The 27220-nt window shown below is 42.1% G+C and overlaps 1 protein-coding gene across 1 annotated transcript; it reads right to left on the bottom strand.

The window, feature by feature from the left end:
- Nucleotides 1–10119: 10119 nt before the first annotated feature.
- LOC133553034 (terminal nucleotidyltransferase 5A-like) lies at nucleotides 10120–21453 on the bottom strand. The gene is made up of 2 exons (XM_061900775.1): nucleotides 20529–21453; nucleotides 10120–11736 (listed from the first exon to the last, which is right to left on the bottom strand). Exons 1-2 carry the CDS (start codon nucleotides 20940–20942, stop codon nucleotides 10921–10923), a joined length of 1230 nt encoding a protein of 409 aa, XP_061756759.1. The 5' UTR covers nucleotides 20943–21453; the 3' UTR covers nucleotides 10120–10920.
- Between the last annotated feature and the right edge of the window lie 5767 nt (nucleotides 21454–27220).

Below are 27220 nucleotides of genomic sequence, written 5' to 3'. Positions count from 1 at the left end.
GATGGCGAGTGCCTGGTGGCCGGGCCTGTTCCCATGGGGCCCGGCCGGGCACGGACCGAAGAGACAACGTGGGTCACCCCTCCAATGGGCTCACCACCCATAGCAGGGGCCATAGAGGTCGGGTGCAATGTGAGCTGGGCGGCAGCCGAAGGCAGGGCACTTGGCGGTCCGATCCTCGGCTACAGAAGCTAGCTCTTGGGACGTGGAACGTCACGTCACTGGGGGGGAAAGAGCCTGAGTTAGTGCGCGAAGTCGAGAAATTCCGGCTGGATATAGTCGGACTCACTTCGACGCACAGCAAGGGCTCTGGAACCACTTCTCTCGTGAGGGACTGGACCCTCTTCCACTCTTGCGTTGCCGGCAGTGAGAGGCGACGGGCTGGGGTGGCAATTCTTGTTTCCCCCCGGCTCAAAGCCTGTACGTTGGAGTTCAACCCGGTGGACAAAAGGGTAGCCTCCCTCCGCCTTCGGGTGGGGGGACGGGTCCTGACTGTTGTTTGTGCTTATGCACCAAACAGCAGTTCAGAGTACCCACCCTTTTTGGGAACACTCGAGGGAGTACTGGAAAGTGCTCCCCCGGGTGATTCCCTTGTCCTACTGGGAGACTTCAACGCTCACGTTGGCAACGGCAGTGAAACCTGGAGAGGCGTGATTGGGAAAAATGGCCGCCCGGATCTGAACCCGAGTGGTGTTTTGTTATTGGACTTTTGTGCTCATCACAGTTTGTCCATAACAAACACCATGTTCAAACATAAGGGTGTCCATATGTGCACTTGGCACCAGGACACCCTAGGCCGCAGTTCCATGATCGACTTTGTAGTTGTGTCATCGGATTTGCGGCCTTATGTTTTGGACACTCGGGTTAAGAGAGGGGCGGAGCTTTCTACCGATCACCACCTGGTGGTGAGTCGGCTGCGATGGTGGGGGAGTATGCCGGACAGACCTGGGAGGCCCAAACGCATTGTGAGGGTCTGCTGGGAACGTCTGGCTGAGTCTCCTGTCAGACAAAGTTTCAATTCCCACCTCCGGAAGAACTTTGAACATGTCACGAGGGAGGTGCTGGACATTGAGTCCGAGTGGACCATGTTCCGCACCTCTATTGTCGAGGAGGCAGATCGGAGCTGTGGCCGCAAGGTAGTTGGTGCCTGTCGGGGCGGCAATCCTAAAACCCCTTGGTGGACACCAGCGGTGAGGGATGCCGTCAAGCTGAAGAAGGAGTCCTATCGGGTCCTTTTGGCTCATAGGACTCCGGAGGCAGTGGACAGGTACCGACAGGCCAAGCGGTGTCCAGCTTCAGCATTCACGGAGGCAAAAACTTGGACATGGGAGGAGTTCGGGGAAGCCATGGAAAACGACTTCCGGACGGCTTCGAAGCGATTCTGGACCACCGTCTGCCGCCTCAGGAAGGGGAAGCAGTGCACTATCAACACCGTGTATGGTGCGGATGGTGTTCTGCTGACCTCAAATGCGGATGTTGTGGATAGGTGGAAGGAATACTTCGAAGACCTCCTCAATCCCACCAACACGTCTTCCTATGAGGAAGCAGTGCCTGGGGTATCTGTGGTGGACTCTCCTATTTCTGGGGCTGAGGTCGCTGAGGTAGTTAAAAAGCTCCTCGGTGGCAAGACCCCAGGGGTGGATGAGATCCGCCCGGAGTTCCTTAAGGCTCTGGATGCTGTGGGGCTGTCTTGGTTGACAAGACTTTGCAGCATCGCGTGGACATCGGGGGCGGTACCTCTGGATTGGCAGACCGGGGTGGTGGTTCCTCTCTTTAAGAAGGGGGACCGGAGGGTGTGTTCCAACTATCGTGGGATCACACTCCTCAGCCTTCCCGGTAAGGTTTATTCAGGTCTACTGGAGAGGAGGCTACGCCAGATAGTCGAACCTCGGATTCAGGAGGAACAGTGGTTTTCATCCTGGTCGTGGAACTGTGGACCAGCCCTATACCCTCGGTGGAGTTCTTGAGGGTGCATGGGAGTTTGCCCAACCAGTCTACATGTGCTTTGTGGACTTGGAGAAGGCATTCGACCGTGTCCCTCGGGAAGTCCTGTTGTGAGTGCTCAGAGAGTATGGGGTATCGGACTGTCTTATTGTGGCGGTCCGTTCCCTGTACGATCAGTGCCAGAGCTTGGTCCGCATTGCCGGCAGTAAGTCGAACACATTTCCAGTGAGGGTTGGACTCCGCCAAGGCTGTCCTTTGTCACCGATTCTGTTCATAACTTTTATGGACAGAATTTCTAGGCGCAGTCAAGGCGTTGAGGGGTTCCGGTTTGGTAACCGCAGGATTAGGTCTCTGCTTTTTGCAGATGATGTGGTCCTGATGGCTTCATCTGACCGGGATCTTCAGCTCTCGCTGGATCGGTTCGCAGCCGAGTGTGAAGCGACCGGAATGAGAATCAGCACCTCCATGTCCGAGTGGATGGTTCTCGCCCGGAAAAGGGTGGAATGCCATCTCCGGGTTGGGGAGGAGACCCTTCCCCAAGTGGAGGAGTTCAAGTACCTAGGAGTCTTGTTCACGAGTGAGGGAAGAGTGGATCGTGAGATCGACAGGCGGATCGGTGCGGCGTCTTCAGTAATGCGGACGTTGTACCGATCCATTGTGGTAAAGAAGGAGCTGAGCCGCAAGGCAAAGCTCTCAATTTACCGGTCGATCTACGTTCCCATCCTCACCTATGGTCATGAGCTTTGGGTCATGACAGAAAGGATAAGATCACGGGTACAAGCGGCCGAAATGAGTTTCCTCCGCCGTGTGGCGGGGCTCTCCCTTAGAGATAGGGTGAGAAGCTCTGCCATCCGGGAAGAACTCAAAGTAAAGCCGCTGCTCCTTCACATCGAGAGGAGCCAGATGAGGTGGTTCGGGCATCTGGTCAGGATGCCACCCGAACGCTTCCCTAGGGAGGTGTTTAGGGCATGTCCCACCGGTAGGAGGCCACGGGGAAGACCCAGGACACGTTGGGAAGACTATGTCTCCCGGCTGGCCTGGGAAAGCCTCGGGATCCCTCGGGAAGAGCTAGACGAAGTGGCTGGGGAGAGGGAAGTCTGGGTTTCCCTGCTTAGGCTGTCGCCCCCGCGACCCGACCTCGGATAAGCGGAAGAAGATGGATGGATGGATGACTAGAAAAAAAAAAAAAAGTAAAAAAAAAAAAAAACGCGATTCCATTCAGATGTTTTTAGACACATTTACTAAGATAATTCTGGGAAATCCCTTATCTTTCTATTGTGTTGCTAGTGTTTTAGTGAGTTTAACAGTACCTGATAGTCGGAGGTGTGTGTCCACGGGTGTGTTGACGCCAGTGTCTCAGGGAAGTCGACGGCAGCTATGGACGGCAAAAGCTCAGCTGATCTCCGGTAAGATACGACTTTTTACCACAATTTTCTCACCGAAACCTGCTGGTTGACATTCGGTCGGGATCCATGTTCGCTTGACCGCTGTGATCCATAGTAAAGTTTCACCTCCGTGAATTTTAAACAAGGAATCACCGTGTGTCTGTGTGGCTAAATGCCAAAGCTTCCCAAATCCATCTTTCTACTTTGACTTCTCCAATATTATTGAACAAATTGCAAAGGATTCAGCAACACAGATGTCCAAAATACTGTGTAATTATGCGGTTAAAGCAGACGACTTTTTGCTGTGTGTGTGGGCAGCGCTCATATTTCCTAACAGCCCGTGACGTCAAGTGTACACGTCATCATTACGCGACGTTTTAAAGAAGAAACTCCCGGGAAATTTAAAATTGCAATTTAGTAAACTAAAAAGGCCGTATTGGCATGTTTTGCAATGTTAATATTTCATCATTGATATATAAACTATCAGACTGCGTGGTGGGTAGTAGTGGGTTTCAGTAGGCCTTTAAGTCCCCGTGTGTCCAGGGACATATTTCCTGAGTTTATACACATGATATAGATAAATAAAAAAATGAAAAAAAGATTTTGTGATGATAAAAAATATCAATTTCATCATAGTTCTATCAACTAGATACGCTCTTGTACTTGGTATCATTACAGTGGATGTCAAGTGTGTAACAATAGGAGCTATTGTTAAACCGTATATGTTCCCTAGGAACTATTGTTTGTGTTGCAACCAGTGTTGTGTTAGTTACTGAAAACCTGTAACTAGTTACATTTACTAGTTATTTTATTTTAAAAGTAACTTAGTTACTAACTCAGTTACTTACACCAAAAAGTAATGTTTTACTGTGAAAAGTAACTACTTAGTTACTTTTTTTCTTCTTTTTTTAAAGCTCACATTAATGCCCTTTTAGCCTTCATTTCAGTACTGTTATTGCACTGGAGAATAATGCAATCTGTTGATTAACTTGACATGCATTTGCATCATTGAACTCTGCTAAGCAATGTGGTCTACATACAACACACAAACACAAAGAAATGTTTCAAAGGGCCAATTTATTTCAACCCAGAACAAATTGACAAAACTATTTTAAATAGCTGCAACATTCATCCACCCATCCATTTTCTGCCGCTTATTCCCTTTGGGGTCGCGAGGGGCGCTGGTACCTATTTCAGCTACAATCGGGCGGAAGGCAGGGTACAACATAACATACACAAGTAACAAACAGCATAATAACATAATAACTGTAAACCTGTCTTCACCCAAGGAAGGCACACATGACATACACAAAGCCTAATCAGGCATTTTTTTCTCTCTAGGAATCGTGAAATAAGATCATGTCTTCAGTGAAGCCCAGAACACTCTACACTTTTCCCCAGTGTTAGTTTAGAGATAAGGAAACATTGGCCTGGCCCACTAGGATACCTCTTTATGTCTGTGAACTTTATGGTATATACATTTAGAGTGGTTTGTTAATCAAACACTCTGGAAGCCTAGAATGAAAGAGTATATAAGAGAATTGACAGAGTGTGTGTACCTTTAGTGCTGAATGATGATCAGAGGCAGAGTTTGGAGTATTTTCATAAGCTTGCTTTCCATGTTTATGTCCTCAGTCCAGGTATGTGAAAATATTCTTCGTGCCATTTGCTGTTTGACGCCGGTATCATACTAATTAGATGCCAGAAAGCGGGTTACTCCACTGTAGAAATAGCCTGCATGTCTTCTACCACATACGCTGCAATGGCTCTATCAATGTTGTCCTGGCTAGCAGTGCCTCTGTTAAAATCCTTAAGTGTTGGTGAAGTGGCATTTTAGTCTGTGTCTCTCTTTACTAGCTTTGTCAAAGCATGTTGCTTTTCAAGCTGTTTCAGCAGATTTTAATTGCTTTTTTGTGGAGTAGATAGGATCTTTGATCCAGGACACAACTTACATACAACTAAAATGTTCTTTTCTTTGTGCTCGACAAAAGAAAAGTAGCAAGAATATCTCCATGTTAAGAAACTCGACTGCGGCTCCGCAATGATGTCTTATTAGTAAAAACACACACACACCTCACCCCACACCCACACTCAGACACACACAGAGCGTGCCTCTTCTCTCCTTTGTGACACAAGAAGATTAAGAAGGACGACACTGCAACTTTCCAATTAAACACACTCAGATCTTCTGTTTCTAGCCGATACAACACAAAAAATAAAGCAGTAACGCATCATGTAGTAACAATAACTGAGTTACTGAATATAGAAAATAACGCGTGAGACTACTAGTTACCGCCAAAAATAACGGCGTTACAGTAACGCGTTAGTCCCAGTACTGGTTGTAACAGGGACTTTATTGAGTGATGCACCGGAAAAAAAGCAGGGCTCGTGCTGTACTGTTCTAAAGGTGTCTGCCGAAGTTGAACAATAAATTTCGGCCCAGATTTGTCCAAATAATGAATACTGTAGTCGGTGTGTGAAAGAGAACAGAATTCAACATGTTGGCAGTGGCAGTGGACTCAGCCTGTCCAGCCAGCGCGACGGCGTGACGCTGAAGCCGTAATTAGCAGACGAGCTAACACTGGGATAGCCTGCCAAGCGCAGCAACACGGAGGGATTAAAACCCTCGTAAACCTTTTGCCTGGACTCCAGCAACCTTCTGAAGACATGGAAGACGTGAAGGGACGAGTGTGGGCTGTACGTGGATTTATCGCTGTCAAGCGAGGAAGAGGACGAAAAGAAAAAGGTGAAGCTTTTCAGCTATCTCGTCGGCAAGAGTGGCCGGGAACTTTTGGATACATTCATGGGTGATTCAGCCAGAAATGCATGGAAACTAGATGACATCATTGACAAATTTGATGCCCGTTGTATCCCCGGTGTTGAGACTGTGGAAAGTTATCGTTTCTTTACAAGAAATCAAGAGGTCAGTGGAGTTATCGACAGCTACGTCGCAGCACTGAAACTGTTGGCCTAAACATGCAACTTTGGGACATTGAGAGGCTCTCTCATCCGAGATCGGATTTTCTGTGGACACAATTACGCAGGCATGCGAGAGAGACTACTCCACGAAAAAACATGACTCTGGACACATGCATGCAACTTTGCATGGCGGCATAGTTGTCGCGGGAGAATATTAAAGCCAAATCCCCGGACCAATAGTGGACAAAGAAAAAAGATAAACGCATAAAGCCCAGTACAAAGAAATAAGAGACATGTACACAGTGTAGCACAATATGAGAGTGATGAGTATGAAGACATTGCCTGTGTTACGGAAGCAGCTTTGGCAATGATGTTGTGAAATTCCAGATTTACTGTGGCGCTACTTGCAATGTCATCCCAATTAACATGCTTGATTCTGAGAAGAAACTTAAAGACACACAAACTGTGCTGGTAAAGTACAACAAATGCAAACTGAGGCCACTAAGAAAATGCAAGGTGAAATTAAGGAACCCGAGAAACCAAAGACTGTATCAGTTGGAGTTCAAGGTGGTGGACAAAGGCTGTGCTGTGCTACTGCTTGGTAAAAGGGCCAGTGAAGCCATGAAACTAATAAATGTGTACTATGAAAATATCATTGCAATTGACACCATAGTCACCTTAATGCATATTTGCCAACACTCCCGGATTTTCCAGGACTCCTGAAAATCAGCGCCTCCCGAAATCCTCCCGGGACAAATTTTCTCCCGAAATTCAATGCCCATTCACGTTATAACTGTAGAATGATCGAGGGCGAGTTCTTGGTTTCTTATATGGGGTTTATTGTTAGGCAGTTTCATTAACGCCCTCCCAGCGCGGTAACAACACACAACATCAGCAGTCACGTTTTCGTCTACCGTAAAGCAGTTTGTCTGCCGTAAACAGCAATGTTGTGACACTCTTAAACAGGACAATACTGCCATGTTCTGTACATGCATATGTGACAATAACATCTACGGCTTTTAGAGAGTGCAGTGCATAACTGTGCACACAACAAGGAGACGAAGCAGAAGAACGAGGAAGATACAGCCGTGGCGACGCCGACAACGAGTAAGATGAAGAAGTACGCTTGTAAGTTCCAAGCCACAGCTGCGGTTGGACCTGGATAGCCTCCGGAAAGAAGTAGTGGACTACCAAGTACTTGAATATCTTCCTCAGAAAGCAAAGATTGACCGGTTTTGGGCCATGCTAGGGAGAGATGGAAGATTCCAGACTCTAGTGCATTTGATGAAAGCACTTTTGTGCGTGCCACACAGCAATGCATCATCATAGAGGGTGTTCAGCATGGTTCGAAAAATAGTGACAGAGAATAGAACAAGGATGGACAATTCAACCCTTAACTCAACAATGAGTTGAGTGTTATGTGTGTGTATATGTGTAAATAAATGAAGACTGAAATTCAAGTATTTATTATATATATATATATATATATATATATATATATATATATATATATATATATATATATATATGAAATACTTGACTTGGTGAATTCTCGCTGTAAATATACTCCTGCCCTCCTGACCACGCCCCGCCTCCAAGCACGCCCCCCGCCCCACCCACGACCAGGTCACCACCCCCCACCTCCCGAAATCGGAGGTCTCAATGTTGGCAAGTATGCCTTAATGAAGCTTTCCAGTACACAATGGACAGTGGGGCAGAGTATGCTGATGTGTTCACTGGAGACAGGTGTCTGGAGGCAGATAAAAAATCGATATTGACGAAACTGTGAAACCCGTGTAGCTGCCAAAGAGACATGTTCCAATCGCCATGATGAAGCCGCTAAAAAATAAGATGAGCTTTGGGACCTACAACGCAGGAAAATCATCGCGACAAATGGAGTGCAGTACCGAATGGATCAGTGGATGGTTGTTGTACAAAAGCAGAATGAGAAGCTAAGATTATGTATTGATCCAAAACATTTGTACAAAGCTCTAAAACGAAGTCATTTCCCATGAACAACCATTGAAGACATACTTCTAGACCTGTCCAAAGCTAAAGTATTTACAGTGTGTGATGTCAAAAGTCCAGTTTCCTAACAACATTTGCTACTTCATTTGGACGTTACAAATGGCTGAGAATGCCAACGGGGGAAAGTCCGGCCCATGAGATCTTTCAACAAAAAAGCTCACACAAGCGTTAGAGGATTTGCCTGGTTTGTACAAATGTTTGTATATTATTGCCGATGACGTTTTGATCACACCACGAGGGGAGACGCGAGACCCAGCTGAGCATGATGATGAAGAAAAGTTGAGTCTTTTTCTGAGCCGATGCAGACAAAAGGGATTAAACTGAACTTAGAAAAGTTCAAACTGAGTCAAGATGAGGTTGCATACATTGGACACCTCCTGACGGTGGATGGACTGAAAAAAAGATCCTGAAAAGGTGCGTGCTATCACACAGATGCTAAAACCAGCAGATGTGAAAGCAGTCCAGATGTTACTGGGTATGGTAAATTATTTTGCCAAGTTTTTCCCAGAACGATAAACCTGTCACATTTACAAGCAGAGCACTCACACAGACAGAACAGGGCTATGCCCAAATAGAAAAAGAGTTTCTAGCGATGGTATTCAGCATGGAAAAGTTCCACCAGTACACATACGGCCTCAAAGTGACCGTTCAAAGTGGCTGGAGAGAGGGAAGTCTGGGCGTCCCTGCTTAGGCTGCTGCCCCCGCGACCCGACCTCGGATAAGCGGAAGATGATGGATGGATGGATGGATGGAATTTATTTTTTTTACTTTGCTTCTTATAACATTCAGAAAGACAATTTTAGAGAAAAAAATACAAACTTAAAAATGATTTTAGGATTTTTAAACACATATACCTTTTTACCTTTTAAATTCCTTCTTCTTCTTTCCTGACAATTTATATTTATTGTATAGAATAACAAATACATTTTAATTTAATTCTTCATTTTAGCTTCTATCTTTTCGACGAAGAATATTTGTGAAATATTTCTTCAAACTTATTATGATTAGAATTAAAAAAAAATATTATGGCAAATCTAGAAAATATTTAGAATCAAATTTCAATCTTATTTCAAAGTCTTTTGATTTTCTTTTAAAATTTTTGTTCTGGAAAATCTGGAAGAAATAATTTGTCTTTGTTGGAAATATAGCTTGGTCCAATTTGTTATATATTATAACAAATTGCAGATTGGATTTTAACCTTTTTAAAATATGTCATCAAAATTGTAAAATTAATCTTAGTCAGGAAAAATTACTAATGATGTTCCATAAATTATTTTTTTATTTTTTTCAAAAATATTTCAATTAGCTAGTTTTTCTATTCATTATTTTTCGGTTGAAATTTGAATTTTAAAGAGTCGAAATTGAAGATAAACTATGTTTCAAAATTTTATTTTCATTTTTTTCGTGTTTTCTCCTCTTTTAAACGGTTCAATAAGTGTTTTTTTCATCATTTATTCTCTACAAAAAACCTTCCGTAAAAGAAAAAAAAAATGTACGACGGAATGACAGACAGAAATACCCATTTTTTTTATACATATAGATTTATTTATTAAAGGTAAATTGAGCAAATTGGTTATTTCTGGCAATCTATTTAAGTGTGTCTCAAACTGGTAGCCCTTCGCATTAATCAGTACCCAAGAAGTAGCTCTTGGTTTCAAAAATGTTGGTGACCCCTGATATAGATGTACTATTCTCGGTGTCGCAAAGGTGCAGTGACAGTGCAAATGCTGCACACCATAATGATGTGCAAAGTTAAGTTTAGTTTACTAGAAATCATCTACTCAAATTATACGTTTGCATATGTCAAATACTGTGCACTGTATTTCTAATCATTCCATTTTCACCCTTTCAAGTGTGCGAAAATATTTTATTGGGTTTTGACCTACTTCACCTTATTCTGCATCGTATAAGAAATGAAACTGGCAAACTGTTATTTATTGGTATAAGCATTTTATACGCTTCTCTTCTCGTTCTAATTCTATGTTGATACTTCCTCTTTGGTAATCGGCGTGTTTGAGAGCAAAGACTTTAACCTAAATATTGCAGCAACGACCACAACAAGAAAAGAAAATCACTTGGTCGCTCAGTGTGGGAAGCCAGCACATGTAAACAATACATTCATTACCAGCTTGAAAACAGAACAGACTTCTACAAAATCACAAAAATATAGTTTTCCCTTTTCTTTTCAAAATGTTTCCAGGCACTTGAAGACATAAAAAGCACATTGTTTTGTTGTTTCTCATGTAGACCTTTGTGGATATAGGAACAGCTGTCACTTCCTCATTTTTGCATTTTTAAAAGAAGTCACTTAGTGACGCATAGAAAGTAACTCGACATTAACATCATCAGTCCTGAAGTCCTCTTAGTTGCCCTCGAAGAGGATATGGATTGTATTTGTGATAAAATGTCCACATTCCACGAGATATCACCAAAACAATAGTCCAGTCTGATGGGTGAGTAAAGCCTAAAAACTGATGGGTCAGTCAAGACCCCAGCTTGTTAGCTCCTCCTTGATCCTCGTGTCCTCATTCGCACTTCCTGTCATGCTTGGCCTAAGTCGGACCCTCTCACTTCCCTCATTTGGTGGACCGGTAAGATTGGCCCTCTTCAAGAGCGCACTGTGTGCACAGATAGTAGTAGAGGAGGTTTAGCTACAAGGCAGCCAGGTGGCATACATTGGATGCTGGGAGGGAGGAATGTACTGCTGGGGTGGCGAGGGCGGGCAGGAGAAGAAAGGCTGGACTTGAGCTACATAGTAGTTGCTGAAGTTACAGTTGGAGACGTATGGGGCGGGTTGGTAGAAGCAGGTGACATTAGCGGCAATGGGGATGGCGTTCTGCTCGGCCAGCACACGCAGCCCCAGCGAAGAGATGAGGCCCAAGGTCTGGCGCCTCTCGTGGCCCATCAGGCACACAGTGCTCTCCTGCACCACGTCGTACAGCACGGCCAGATAGTCGTACTTCCTGTCCTCCAGGTCCACAAAGTGGTTCTGCAGATAGGACTCCAGCTTCCGCTTCTGCTCTCCCACGTCAGGAAAATCTATGAAAAAGCGCGAGCACATGTACCGCTGAAGCACTTTCATCTCCTTGTCGGAGGCGGCGCGGAAACCCCGCACCAGCAGGTGGCAGTACTTTAGCAGGCCCCCGCCCCGGATCTCCTCAGGGCTCCGGGTGCAGATGAGACGCTTGCGCAGGTGGTCCAGGGCGGCAGGGAAGTCTCCGTAGACACTCTCCCCGAGGATGGTGGGATGAAAAGTGGCGGCCATGGGATGCTCTGAGCACTCGTAAAAGAGCAGGAGTGAGTCCAGGCGAATTTGAAACGAGTCCACACTGAACTCAAATTGCCGCCGGAGGGAGTCCACAAACTTGAGCTCCACGTTTTTGCCTCGATTGTTGGAAAGCGAGATGAGGCTCCAGCGGTCCGAGTCGTTGCACACCTTCACCATCTTTTGCACATAGGCCTCCTGAAACACACATGGAGGAACATGCGGTGAAGAAGGAAGTGTTTGCATGTAGCATCAGCAAATAGCTTTGTACTTCTACATTTAAAGCAGTGACTACAGGGTAACGCCTTACAGCATCTACTGTAACTAACTCCCAAATTTGGCAACATCTTAGAAAACTGTCTCAACTCTTAAAAAATGACATGGGCTAGCCCAGTGGTTCTCAACCTTTTTTCAGTGATGTACCCCATTTTTTTTAATTCAAGTACCCCCTAATCAGAGCAAAGCACTTTAGGTTGAAAAAAAGAAAAAAAAGTAAAATACAGCACTATGTCATCAGTTTCTGTTTTATTAAATTGTATAACTATGCAAAATATTGCTCATTTGTAGTTGTCTTTCTTAAACTATTTGGGAAAAAAGGATATAAAAATAACTAGTGATTCAAATATAACAAAATAAAGATTTCTACACATAGAAGTAATCATCAACTTAAAGTGCCCTCTTTGGGGATTGTAATAGAGATCCATCTGGATTAATGAACTTAATTCTAAACATTTCTTCACAAAAAAAGAAATCTTCAACATCAGTATTTATGGAACTTGTCCACAAATAGTTACAAATACAAAAATTGTATAAATAAAAAAAGTAAAACACATGGCCACTAGAGATGTGTATCGTTGACCGGTATTTTTGGTACGATTTCCTAATTGCATCGGTTCTGGAAGAAAAGTAAGATTCTGAACTATTGATAAAGCGATCTCTGTTTTTTTTTTTCATCTACTGTAGCTGACCGTCATCATTATGACACGCTGTCACATTAAGTTCAAGTTCCGATACTCCGCACAAGTACATGATAATCAGATTGTAATAATCACAAGTAAGGAAGCGACACCACATAAAAGCTTGTAACACAACAATATTTCTTCCTCAAAAGTCCCTCAAAGTCATGCACAAAAATAAGAGTGAGCGTCTGTTTAAAGTGCACGCCACTTAACTCACAACTGCCCCCTACGGCGTGCTTCATCAACACAACCGTCCTCTAAGCCAGTAATTTTCAATTGGGGGTATGCGTACCCCTTGGGGGTACTTGAAGGTATGCCAAGGGGTACGTGAGATTTTTTTTAAATATTCTAAAAATAGCAACAATTCAAAAATACTCTATGAATATATTTATTAAATAATATTTCAACAAAATATGAATGTAAGTTCATAAACTGCGAAAAGAAATGCAACAATGCAATATTCAGTGTTGACAGATACTGTAGATGTTTTTGTGGACATGTTCCATAAATATTGATGTTAAAGATTTCTTTTATTGTGAAGAAATGTTTGAAATTAAGTTCATAAATCCAGATGGATCTCTATTACAATCCCCAAAGAGGGGATTGTAATAGAGATATTTACCACTATGTGTAAAATCTTTATTTATAATTGAATCATTTGTTTATTTTTCAACAAGTTTTTAGTTATTTTCATATCTTTTTTTCCAAATAGTTCAAGAAAGACCACTACAAATGAGCAATATTTTTGCACTGTTACACAATTTAATAAATCAGAAACTGATGACATAGTGCTGTATTTTACTTCATCTCTTTTTTTCAACCAGAAATGCTTTGCTCTGATTAGGGGGTACTTGAATTAAAAACATTTTCACAGGGGGTACATTACTCAAAAAAGGTTGAGAACCACTGCTCTAAGCGATCCAGCTAATCCACAGGCCAATATTGATCCACTCAAAAAAGTGAATATTTTAAGTAATCGCTGTTTTTATATTTATTTATATAATAAACACATGACACAGGCAGGTGTGGCTCAGTTGGTAGAGCGGCCGTGAGAGCAACTTGCGGGTTCTAGGTCCAATCCCTGCTTCCGCGGTCCTAGTCACTGCCGTTGTGTCCTTGGGCAAGACACTTTACCCACCTGCTCCCAGTGCCACCAACACTGGTTAAAACTGAGCTTAAAATATGTAGATAATGGGGTTCACTATGTAAAGTGCTTTGAGTCTCAAGAGAAAAGCAATATATATATATATATATATATATATATATATATATATACATATATATAATTCACCTCACTTCACTTCACATACGTCGGCGGCTGAAAACACTGGCTTTCGGTCCATCACTCAAACAGGTCCGAAAGAAACAAACACAAATAACAATTCCTGGTATTACAAAATGCACACTCACCCAAAATGCTAATTGGATGTATTGCTTTATATTATATATTTGATATGATATTTTTGTTAAAGGTCTGTAAATGAGCATGAATACCATATGTAATATTTTTACCACTATTTTTTAATGTTATTATAAGGACAAACGGTAGAAAAAGGGTGGATGGATATAATGAGTCTAATTGTAATGAATAGAAACACAGTGATAGATCTGTGTGGTCTAAAAAAAAAGATGATGACACTGCATTCCACCTAGCATAGTTGACTTCTTTAAGACCTAAAAAGCAGGTGTTGAAAAAATACTTCCCCACTGTAAGATGTTATAATGTTGCTTGTGCACAACCTCTTGTCCTAATAAAAATAATAATACATGCATTTTTCCCCATCTTTATTTACATAAATTACATATATTACCGATAAGAGTAACGATGAATACCGGTATCGATAAGGAATATTGGTATTGGTATCGATAACATCCTAACAGTATACATCCCCAATGGCTACAAGCCTACAACTAAGAAAAAAAAAATATGCTGTTTAATATTCATGGCAATAAGTCATAATAATGCAGTTTGTATAGATAGATAGATGGATGGATAATACTTTATTGATCCCTTCAGGAGAGTTCCTTCAGGAAAATTAAAATATATATCACATTGTATTGCGCATACTATCGCACAATTTTCGGGACATACTATATATATATATATATATATATATATATATATATATGTATATATATATATATATATATATATATATATATATATATATATATATATAGTATGTCCCAAAAATTGTGCGATATTATGCGCAATATATATATATATATATATATTTTTTTTTTTTCCCACACCCCTAATGTGTGTGTATATATATATATATATATATATATATATATATATATATATATATATATATATATATATATATATATATATATATATATATATATATATATATATATATATATATATACACACATTAGGGGTGTGGGAAAAATTGGTTCGAATACGAATCGCGAGGGCTTCACGGTGGAAGAGGGGTTAGTGCGTCTGCCTCACAATACGAAGGTCCTGCAGTCCTGGGTTCAAATCCAGGCTCGGGATCTTTCTGTGTGGAGTTTGCATGTCCTCCCCGTGAATGCGTGGGTTCCCTCCGGGTACTCCGGCTTCCTCCCACTTCCAAAGACATGCACCTGGGGATAGGTTGATTGGCAACACTAAATTGGCCCTAGTGTGTGAATGTGAGTGTGAATGTTGTCTGTCTATCTGTGTTGGCCCTGCGATGAGGTGGCGACTTGGGTGTACCCTGCCTTCCGCCCGATTGTAGCTGAGATAAGCGCCAGCGCCCCCCGCGACCCCAAAAGGGAATAAGCGGTAGAAAATGGATGGATGGATGGATGGACGAATCGCGATACTCACGTTGTGCGATTCAGAATCGATTCTCATTTAAAAAAAAATAGATTTATTTATTATTTTTATTTTTTTTATCAATCCAACAAACCACTACACAGCAATACCATTAAAATCCATCCAACCATCCATTTTTTCCGCTTATTCCCTTTTGGGGACGCGGGGGGCGCTGGCGCCTATCTCAGCTACAATCGGGCGGAAGGCGGTATACACCCTGGACAAGTCACACAGACAACATTCACACTCTAGGGCCAATTTAGTGTTGCCAATCAACCTATTCCCAGGTGCATGTCTTTGGAAGTGGGAGGAAGACGGAGTACCCGGAGGGAACCCACGCATAATGCAATCCAATTCCAAAACCAAACCTGACCCAGCAACACTCAGAACTGCAATAAACAGAGCAGTTGGAGAAGACACAAACACGACAAATAACAAACCAAAAGTAGTGAAACAAAAATGAATATTATCAACAACAGTATCAATCCATCCATCCATTTTCTACCGCTTATTCCCTTTTGGGGTCGCGGGGGGCGCTGGCGCCTATCTCAGCTACAATCGGGCGGAAGGCAGGGTACACCCTGGACAAGTCGCCACCTCATCACAGGGCCAACACAGATAGACAGACAACATTCACACTCACATTCACACACTAGGGCCAATTTAGTGTTGCCAATCAACCTATTCCCAGGTGCATGTCTTTGGAAGTGGGAGGAAGACGGAGTACCCGGAGGGAACCCACGAATAATGCAATCCAATTCCAAAACCAAACCTGACCCAGCAACACTCAGAACTAAACAGAGCAGTTGGAGAAGACACAAACACGACAAATAACAAACCAAAAGTAGTGAAACAAAAATGAATATTATCAACAACAGTATCAATATTAGTTATAATTTCAACAGAGCAGTGATTAAAAATCCCTCATTGACATTATCATCAGACATTTATAAAAATAAAATAAAAAAGAACAATAGTGTCACAGTGGCTTACACTTGTATCGCATCTGATAAGCTTGACAACACACTGTGTCCAATGTTTTCACAAAGATAAAATAAGTCATATTTTTGGTTCGTTTAATAGTTAAAACAAATTTACCTTTTTGCAATCAGTTGATAAAACATTGTCCTTTACAATTATAAAAGCTTTTTTTTTTTAAATCTACTACTCTGCTAGGATGTCAGCAGACTGGGGTAGATCCTGCTGAAATCCTATGTATTGAATGAATACAGAATCGTTTTGAATCGGAAAAATATCGTTTTTGAATAGATCAAAAAAATCGATTTATAATTCGAATCGCGACACCAAGAATCGATATTGAATCGTGGGATACCCAAAGATTCGCAGCCCTAATTTATATATATATATATATATATATATATATATATATATATATATATATATATATATATATATATATGTATATATACATATATATATATATATATATATATACATATATATATACACATGTATATATACATATATATATATATGTATATATACACATATATACATATATATACACATATATATATATATACACATACACACATATATATATATATAAATATATACACATATATATATATAAATATATACACACACATATATAAATATATACACACACATATATATATATATATATATATATATATATATATATATATATATATATATGTATATATATATATATATATATATATATATATATATATGTATATATATATCCACTATCCACACTACATAATCAGCCTTCATATATAGCACCTAATAGATGCAGACCCCAAATTGGATACAGTAATAATATACTCTGATTTACAATACATTGTTCATTTCTCAGCTTTCACAAGTAATTTCATAGGGAATGTGCAGCTGGTTTTGGGACTTGCTAGCCAGGGTATCTAAATAAATATAAGTTTGAGCCACCTCTTTAGTTTGCTGTAGTTCAATGAGGCCCTGAAAAAAACTAGCAAATTGGAGTATTGTACTTCAAGCTCACCATGCATGTTTACCTTTTTAAAGGCTCAAAAAATATATAGCATGTATGCTGTACACAGAAGCAGAACATTTGGCAAGGATTTCCCAATAAACATGACACTTTTCTAAAGTTTTGTTGCACAAAAGTTAGTACCTAACCACTCTTCCTATTTGTTGTTTTTGTTCTATCTTTTGCGAGAGAGCATGCTCAATCAATTGCGGCAAGCGCTGCTTATCATGAACACATGTTGGACATGTTCGCCTCTAGACCAGATAGAGTAGGCAGGCATGCTGTTTTATTTCTGGTGGTGATGTTTTCAATGTGGGCCATTAGTCAACCAGTCAGTCCTGTCCAATGTCGGTATAATTTAGAAGGCTGGCCTATTTAATGTAGATCTGAATCTGGTTGGATTACACAGAATCCTCTTTGAAAAGGACCTTTCTGTGCTGCATATTAGTTGGCTGTAAAAGTTGATGAATATTTTCAACATATATATAATAGGGACGGCGTGGCGCAGTGGGAGAGTGGCCGTGCGCAACCCGAGGGTCCCTGGTTCAAATCCCACCTAGTACCAACCTCGTCACGTCCGTTGTGTCCTGAGCAAGACACTTCACCCTTGCTCCTGATGGGTGCTGGTTAGCGCCTTGCATGGCAGCTCCCTCCATCAGTGTGTGAATGTGTGTGTGAATGGGTAAATGTGGAAGTAGTGTCAAAGCGCTTTGAGTACCTTGAAGGTAGAAAAGCGCTATACAAGTACAACCCATTTATCATTTATTTATTTATCAACATACAGTGGCAATTTTCCCCAAAATGTATTTTTGGTTTTAGTATGTTGTCCTTGTTATGGTACTGCCAATAATTGCGTGTAACAAAATCTAGTTTGTTTGTACGCGTATCATTTTGTCTAATCGAGTAACCAAACATATAATTGCACGTGTTGGGATTCAGTTTTTGTAATTTTGAGCAAAATAAGGTTACCCTAAGGCCAAAGAAAGTTGCAAATGCCAGCATGTTTATAAAGAAGGGAAGAAACATAAATTCAAGAAGGAACTTGTAAAGTCCGAACTGAAGGGGGCGTTCACTAGGCTATCCCCTCTCTTCCCTTTCGCTCATTGCCATGAGTCTTCAATTAACATGTAAGGGATATTGAATGTTTAGGCATCCATTTCATTCATAATTTCTTTGGATTTCGCTTTTTTTCCGCATATTTAAATATATTTTTTCTTTATAAAATGTTTTGTGTTATTATTGTTGGGTGTCTCAAACCGAAAACTTTGATTTACATTGGGACTTCAACCATTAATCCATTTGAAAACAGCTTTGCTCAAGAGTAATTAACAAAAATGAATAAAATCCGAACCACATAGAATGTGGACATGAATACGCGGACATAGTTTCCGCCAAGCTGCTGCAATAGTGTGCACATGAGAGTGATGTACACATTTTAAATTGCAAAATCAATGGTAATGATGTGAATTTATATATATGTATAAATACATTTAAAAAAAGGACGTAGTGGCAGGCAGAAAACATGTTTTTGAACAATTTTTCTCTATGCCTAGAGGCGATAAATCAAGGGTGTCAAACTGATGAAAGAATGAATGAAAGAAACTGCTCTTCTAAATGTGTCCACTGGATGTCGCAATAGCAATTCGTTGTATCCCCTGCCGCAGGAGTGCGCTGGGTACACATTTTGGGGGCACACATAAATAGGCTGAACTAACATTTATCCCCTTCTTACTTCATGTGTGATTCATGAAATGGGTCCATATGCACAATTTTGTTGTAGATGATGCTACATATGTACATAATACACCACATAATGTTAGTACATTATCCATCCATCTATTTTCTACCACGTGTCCCTTTTGGGGTCACGGGGGGTGCTAGAGCCTATCTCAACTCCATTCGGGCGGAAGACGGTTTACACCCTGGACAAGTCCCCACCTCATCATAGGGCCAACACCCATCCATCCATCCATCCATCCATCCATTTCCTACCGCTTATTCCCTTTGGGGTCGCGAGGGGCGCTGGTGCCTATCTCAGCTACAATTGGGCAGAAGGAGGTGTACACCCTGGACAAGTCGCCACCTCATCACAGGGCCAACACAGTTGAGGAAAATTAATAAATTCCATTATCATCCTGTAATTTCCATCCATCCATTTCCTACCGCTTATTCCCTTTGGGGTCGCGAGGGGCGCTGGTGCTTATCTCAGCTACAATCGGGCGGAAGGCGGGGTACACCCTGGACAAGTCGCCACCTCATCGCAGGGCCAACACAGATAGACAGACAACATTCAAACTCACATTCACACACTAGGGCCAATTTAGTGTTGCCAATCAACCTATCCCCAGGTGCATCTCTTTGGAAGTGGGAGGAAGCCGGAGTACCCGGAGAGAACCCACGCAGTCACGGGGAGGACATGCAAACTCCACACAGAAAGCTCCCCAGCCTGGGATTGAACCCACGACTACTCGGGACCTTCGTATTGTTAGGCAGACGCGCTAACCCCTCTTCCACCGTGAAGCCCCATCCTGTAATTTGATTTTGATATTACTAATTATTACATCTTCTGTTAGTTACTCAGTGGCCTAGTGGTTAGAGAGTCCGCCCTGAGATCTGTAGGTTGTGAGTTCAAATCCCGGCCGAGTCATACCAAAGACTATAAAAATGGGACCCATTACCTCCCTGCTTGGCACTCAGCATTAAGGGTTGGAATTGGGGGTTAAATCGCCATAAATGATTGCTTGGGCGTGGTTCCGCTGCTGCCCACTGCTCCCCTCACCTCCCAGGTGGAGATCAATGGTGATGGGTCAAATGCAGAGAATAGTTTCGCCACATCTAGTATGTGTGTGACAATCATTAATACTTTAACTTTAACTTTAGATTAAAATGTTACACCAATCACAGGCTTTTAAAACACCTATTTGACTGATGAATATTATCACATAATTTATTCAGAAATTATAAATCACACCAAATGAAGATAGACTACTATGAACAGCAACATGTAAGTGTAAAAAAACATTATGATTTGTACAATTTCAGATTGTGCTCGTTCTATTTTCAAACAAAGAAAACGATCTGAAGTTGTCTTTAGTTTTAAGTTATCATTACAGGATTTTACCAGACCGGCCCGCTTGGGAATAGATTTTCCTCTTTTGTGGCCCCTGAGTTAAAATGAGTTCGACACCGCTGCTATAAAGTATATTTTATCTGATTACTCAAATACATTTACCTTTAACGTCATGGGTGTGATTTTCTCCTTGTTCACCCCCTCAGGTAGGAAGTCCAGCAGGCAGTCCAGAACCAAGTCTTTTACCATCCTAAACTCCGTCTCCCCTTTGAGTTCGGCGCAGAAGATGAGGTCCAGGTCCTTCCACCCGAGGCCGCTGTCCTCGTGTAGGACGTAGCTGGCCGCCGAGCCGTTGAGCCGCACCTCCCGGACGTGGATGCTCTTCTCCTCCATGCGGCTGCGGACCACCTTGACGATGTCGCGCGGCTTCACCTCCAGCGTGGGGAAGCTCCAGCGGCCGTGGATGGGGATCGAGCCGGTGAGGATGGCGTCCAGCCGCTGCACTTGTTCCCAGTTGAGCACGCTCAGGTTGACACTATTCCCGTCGGCGCCCACCGAAGCCACATTCTCACCCATCCTTTCTTTACTAAACTTTCCTAAAAGAGTCGCCGGGCCACTTTTACGCACTGGCGTCCGTCACTTGCCTGCACATGGCGGAACACACACTTAATATGATTGTCCTACTTCTTACATAAGGTCTGCACTCCAGACACATTTAATTCAAGAGGCTCCCGGTCGTGGCGCTTATTAGTCACGGTGCGTCGCTGCGGGCAGGCTGGAGCGTCCGCATCCACTGCAAAAGTCCCCTTTTGTCCACTTTTAGTCTGCAACACTCACCGGCGCGTCCAATATGTCCCAAAGAAAGATGAACGAAGTGTCACTCTGGAACACCTACTTTAACAAAGTGGTGTACGCTGGTTGAGGACTCACATTTTGGCCCTTTCTGTGTCGCCGATAGCGCGTGTATGATGTCATAGCGTAGAAACTTCCACAGCTGCAAACGAAGAGAGTTCTTTTTTTCTTTTTTTTTGCAGCCCCTGCTTCCCGTCTAGAGAAAGAGAGCCCTCAAAGGGGGCGGGCTGTCTGTTGATTGGCAGGCGGAACCACCGCCTTAGCGACTGTCCCCGTTATGAGTGCAGTTAGTAGTGATGGGCATTTCTGCTCTTTAGAGGAGATCGTTCTTTTTGCTCGACTCCCAAAAAAAGAGTCGACTCTTTTGGCTGCTTCAATTGGTTTATCACCAACATTTTTAATGAATGAATAGGGCTTCACGGTGGAAGAAGGGTTAGTGCGTCTGCATCACAATACAAAGTTCCTGCAGTCCCGGGTTCAAATCCAGACTCGGGATCTTTCTGTGTGGAGTTTGCATGTTCTCCCCGGGAATGCGTGGGTTCCCTCCGGGTACTCCGGCTTCCTCCCACTTCCAAAGACATGCACCTGGGGATAGGTTGATTCGCAACACTAAATTGGCCCTAGTGTTTGAATGTGAGTGTGAATGTTGTCTGTCTATCTGTGTTGGCCTTGCGATGAGGTGGCGACTTGTCCAGGGTGTACCCCGCCTTCCGCCCGATTGTAGCTGAGATAGGCGCCAGCACCCCCTGCGACTCCAAAAGGGAATAAGCGGTAGAAAATGGATGGATGGATTAATGAATGAATGAATGAATGAATTATCTTTATTGTCATTGTGCATGTACAGGTACAGATCCAACGAAATTTAGATAGCTTCCCTGGGGTGCTTTGCATTTTAAAAAAAAAGAAGACACCACTCAATCATCAATCATTGAATGTTTATTTATATAGCCCTAAATCACAAATGTCTCAAACCACTACGACTACGACATCCTCGGAAGAACCCACATAAGGGCAAGGAAAACTCACACCCAGTGGGACGTCGGTGACAATAATGACTATGAGAACCTTGGAGAGGACCACAAATCTCCCGTCCAAAGGCAAAACCCAGTAACTCAAGTTTGGTCAAAACTGAGCTGATAATCATTTTGGAGTTCCTAGGTGATATGATTTACATTAGTGTATGCGATATTGTAATTTGTTCCGTAAGTAAGCTGTTACGCGCATGGCAGGACCTAGCAACTACCACATAACCGCATAGATACAACAGAAAAACCTAGTATCTCAAGGGACCAATCGGAGCTTCTTTGTCAGTCACCTTACTGTCTTTAATGAGACATTTGCACGAATGGGGGCCGACAGTCAACCTGATTATGTGATATTATGGCACGAGGGGATATTTGGAAGATTGGCCCAGGACGTTGCAAGCACCTTCATTAAATGTATGGTTCTTGATTCTTCCCCTTGCATACTCTTTTGGGCAGATAACTGTGGAGGTCAAAATAAAAACTGGACGCTGTATACGGCTCTTGCCCAATGTGCAAACGCAGAATGGGGCCCACCCGAAATATCTGGAGAAAGGGCACACGTTCATGAGAGCAGATTCAATCCATGGCTCAATCGGCAAGAAATTGAAAGCTCAAGAAAATATCTTTACGTTTGATGACTTTGTAGATCTTTTTAAGACAGCATCAAGATAGATTGGTTTTCCTTTGTTTTCTCAAAATCAGCTAGAAGTGAGTTACTAGGTTTTGCCTTTGGACGGGAAAAATGTGGGCAACACCCCCTCCCTAGGGGAGCTAAAGCAATGGATGTCAAGCGGGTCTAACATGATACTGTGAAAGTTCAATCCATAGTGGATCCAACACAGCCGCCAGAGTTCATTTCAAAGCGGATCCAAGACAGCAGCGAGAGTCCCGTCCGCAAGAAACCATCCCAAGCGAAGTCGGATCAGCAGCGTAGAGATGTCCCCAAGCAATATACAGAGACAACACAATATGCAATATACAGTATGGCCTTAGACCACTCTAAGAGGCAATGTAAAAAACAAGACAATAAAAAGTAAAAAAAGGGACCAGTAAACTCACTAGAGAGGAGTAGTGCCGATTCCCAGTGTGCTGAGGGGGTGGGAGTCAGTATTTCCTAATGCAATGATAATCAAATAGTGTGTGTGCCAAAAAAAAAACTAATGACAAAATTTAATTAAAAAAAAGAACAAAGACCCATCTCAATTACACATAATGTTCCAATCTGATTGTAAATTTACAATTATTTAGAGCAGTTGGTGGCAGAGGGGTTAGTGCGTCTGCCTCACATTACGAAGGTCCTGCAGTCCTGGGTTCAATCCCAGGCTCGGGATCTTTCTGTGTGAAGTTTGCATGTTCTCCCCGTGAATGCGTGGGTTCCCTCCGGGTACTCCGGCTTCCTCCCAACTTGACTGGCAACACTAAAGTGGCCCTAGTATGTGAGTGTGAATGTTGTCTGTCTATCTATGTTGGCCCTGGGATGAGATGACGACTTGTCCCGGGTGTACGTCGCCTTCCGACCAAATTGTAGCTGAGATAGGCGCCAGCGCCTCCCGCGACCCCAAAAGGGAATAAGCGGTAGAAAATGGATTGACAGATAGATCAGTTGTTTTTTTTGATTGATTGAGAAATTTATTGACGTCTTAAAGAATTGAATCCATGTAATGCTTTAAAAGGGCAAATGGATGTCAAAAAAGCTTGTTTCCATTGTGGTCCATTAAATATTCTTTACATTTAATACATTCAATAATAAAATATATATACCGTATTTTTCGGATTATAAATCGCTCCGGAGTATACGTCCCACCGGCCGAAAATGCATAATAAAGATGGAAAAAAAACGCCCTGCAGTAAGGTGGCGACTTGTCCAGGGTGTACACCGCCTTCTGCCCGATTGTAGCTGAGATAGGCGACAGGCCCTCCCGCGACCCCAAAAGGAAATAAGCGGTAGAAATGGATGGATGGATAGATCAGTTTTTTTATTTTTATTTATTGAGAAGTTTATTGACATCTTAAAGAATTGAATCCATGTAATGCTTTAAAAGGGCAAATGGATGTCAAAAAAAACCTTATTTCCATTGTGGACCATTAAATATTCCTCACATTTAATACATACAATAATAAAATATATATACCGCCTTTTTGGGATTATAAATCGCTCCGGAGTATACGTTGCACCGGCCGAAAATGCATAATAAAGATGGAAAAAACCATATATACGCCCTGCGATGAGGTGGCGACTTGTCCAGGGTGTACACCGCCTTCCGCCTGATTGTAGCTGAGATAGGCACCAGCGACGCCAAAGGGAATAAGCGGTACGAAACGGATGGATGGAAAATCATACAGTATATACGTCGCACTTTTGGGGGAAATTTATTTGATAAAATCTTTGATTGATTGATTCATACTTTTATTAGTAGATTGCACAGTACAGTACATATTCCGTACAATTGACCACTAAATGCTAACACCCGAATAAGTTTTTCAACTTGTTTAAGTCGGGGTCCACGTTAATCAATTCATGGTAAACATTCATCTAACACCAAGAATAGATATTTCAAATAAATAAAGAATAGTGAACAACAGGCTGAATAAGTGTACGTTATATGACACATAAATAACCAACTGAGAAGGTGCCTGGTATGTTATTGTTCGAGTCATTTAAATAACTATAACATATAGAAGATGCTATACGTTTACCAAACAATTTGTCACTCCTAATTGCTAAATCCGGTGAAATCTTCTTCCTCGATGTCGCTTCTAAACAACTCTGCCAACTCCAAATGTATGCGCCGCTTCCTCTTGTCGTTTTCTGCTGCATATTTCACTACGTCCAGCTTGTAATCTGCAGTACATGATTTCCCTTTCGGTGCCCTTTTAGTTCAGCCCTTCTCAGTTTTTATAAGTTACCACCAACGATGAAATGATCCATTTTAATAGCTATGGCAGTAGCATATAGCAGTTAGCATTCCATGACCCACAATGCACTTCTGCCATGACCTTCCCCCGCCGAATTCTTATTGGTTGACGTGTGTGTGACAATTGCTGACATTTTCTTCGTCTCTTCCCCGAATGAGATAAATAATATTATTTGATATTTTACGGTAATGTGTTAATAATTTCACACATAAGTGGCTCCGGAGTATATGTCGCACCCCCGACCAAACTATGAAAAAAACTGCGACTAATAGTCCGAAAAATACGGAAACCAGTAACATGTATATACAAAATTATGTTTAAAAAATGATAAATGATGTACATATATACACAGTATACATGTCAGGTGATTTGAAAAACAATATATGCAAAAACTTTTTAGGTAACCTATGGCTCTCGGCCAGATGTGGCTCTTTTGATGACTGCATCTGGCTCTCAGATAAATCTTAGCGGACATTGCTTAACACGATAAGTAATGAATAATTCCGCTGGTAATCACAGTGTTAAAAATAACGTTCAAAATATAAAACATTCTCATGCATTTTAATCCGTCCATCCATTTCTACCGCACCTGTTCAAGAAGTCGCATTAATGGTAAGAAGTATTTTATGTATTAGCTGCAGAATAACAATGTTATCAAAAAGAATAAGTGACTAACATCCATCCATTTTCTACTGCTTGTCCCTTTCAAGTCGCGAGGGTGCTGGAGCCTATCTCAGCTGCATTTGGGCGGAAGTTGGGGTACACCCTGAACAAGTCGCCACCTCATCACAGTGCCAACACAGATAGATAGACAACATTCACACTCACATTCCCACACTAGGGCCAATTTAGTGTTGCCAATCAACCTATCCCCAGGGGCATGTCTTTGGAACTGGGAGGAAGCCGGAGTACCCGGAGGGAACCCATGCAGTCATACTCTGAAAACATTGGTCTTACTCAAAAATGCAAGCATTTAGTTGTATTCGGTGTTAAAAAATAATATTTAAAAAAAATATTTGGCTTTCATGGCTTTCTCAGCCAAAAAGGTTCCCGACCCCTGATTTAGAGTGAAACAATGCAACATCAACACAACAGTATACTCCAGAAAAATATTTATTATTAAAAACTTCAAAAACAAAACACAATCAGCATCCAGGTAACATTAATTTATTGTCTTTAGCCAAGATAAGCGGTAGAAAATGGATGGATGGATGATAAACAGTGCCCCATGCCTTTGTTTTTGCTGCTCATTTTTATCACCTTTCCAGCCTTTAATCTGTGATTATGTAGCAACGTTTTCTTGCTCTCAACTTTATTCCTCTTGTTTTTGTGCTCACGGCTGCACTGTGTGTAAACAAGGGCTACCCCAGGCTAAATTGGGCCCTGAGCAGAATGCCCAACTTCCCATTGATAAAATATTTCACACTTTTTTATTTATGTGAAACGAGTTTTATACTTTTTTAATCAAACCTTAATTTGATGCATGTTTTGTATTAAAACATATTCTTGAGAAAGAAATTGTAATTTTTAATATGCAAAATATATTTTTTTAAATCATTACAACACGCAGCACGGTGGACAGGGGTTAGTGCGTCTGCCTCACAATACGAAGGTCCTGAGTAGTTCTGGGTTCAATCCCGGGCTCGGGATCTTTCTGTGTGGAGTTTGCATGTTCTCCCCGTGAATGCGTGGGTTCCCTCCGGGTACTCCGGCTTCCTCCCACCTCCAAAGATATGCACCTGAAGATAGGTTGATTGGCAACACTAAATTGGCCCTAGTGTGGGAATGTGAGTGTGAATGTTGTCCGTCTATCTGTGTTGGCCCTGCGATGAGGTAGCGACTTGTCCAGGGTGTACCCCGCCTTCCACCCAAATGAAGCTGGGATAGGCTCCAGCACCCCCCGCGACCCCAAAAGGGACAAGCGGTAGAAAAAGGAAGGATGGATGGATGGATAAAAGATACATTTATAAACCTTACTATCTTAGCTCCAACCAGAAATTAAACTTACTTTTGGCCTTTTAGACAGATGCTATTGCTGTGCACTACAAGAGTCTCTGGGAT

This window comes from Nerophis ophidion, linkage group LG05 (assembly GCF_033978795.1).
Source record: "Nerophis ophidion isolate RoL-2023_Sa linkage group LG05, RoL_Noph_v1.0, whole genome shotgun sequence".
Lineage (NCBI taxonomy): Eukaryota > Metazoa > Chordata > Actinopteri > Syngnathiformes > Syngnathidae > Nerophis > Nerophis ophidion.
This window is presented reverse-complemented; position numbering and strand designations above follow the sequence as displayed.

What these genes read in the sequence shown, in the direction of transcription:
- LOC133553034 (XM_061900775.1), bottom strand. Translation starts at nt 20,942, where the DNA reads ATGGGTGAGAATGTGGCTTCGGTGGGCGCCGACGGGAATAGTGTCAAC. An exon ending in TCACACCCATGACGTTAAAG is followed by an intron (nt 11,737 to 20,528) that starts GTAAATGTATTT and finishes TGTGTGTTTCAG; the next exon opens with GAGGCCTATGTGCAAAAGAT.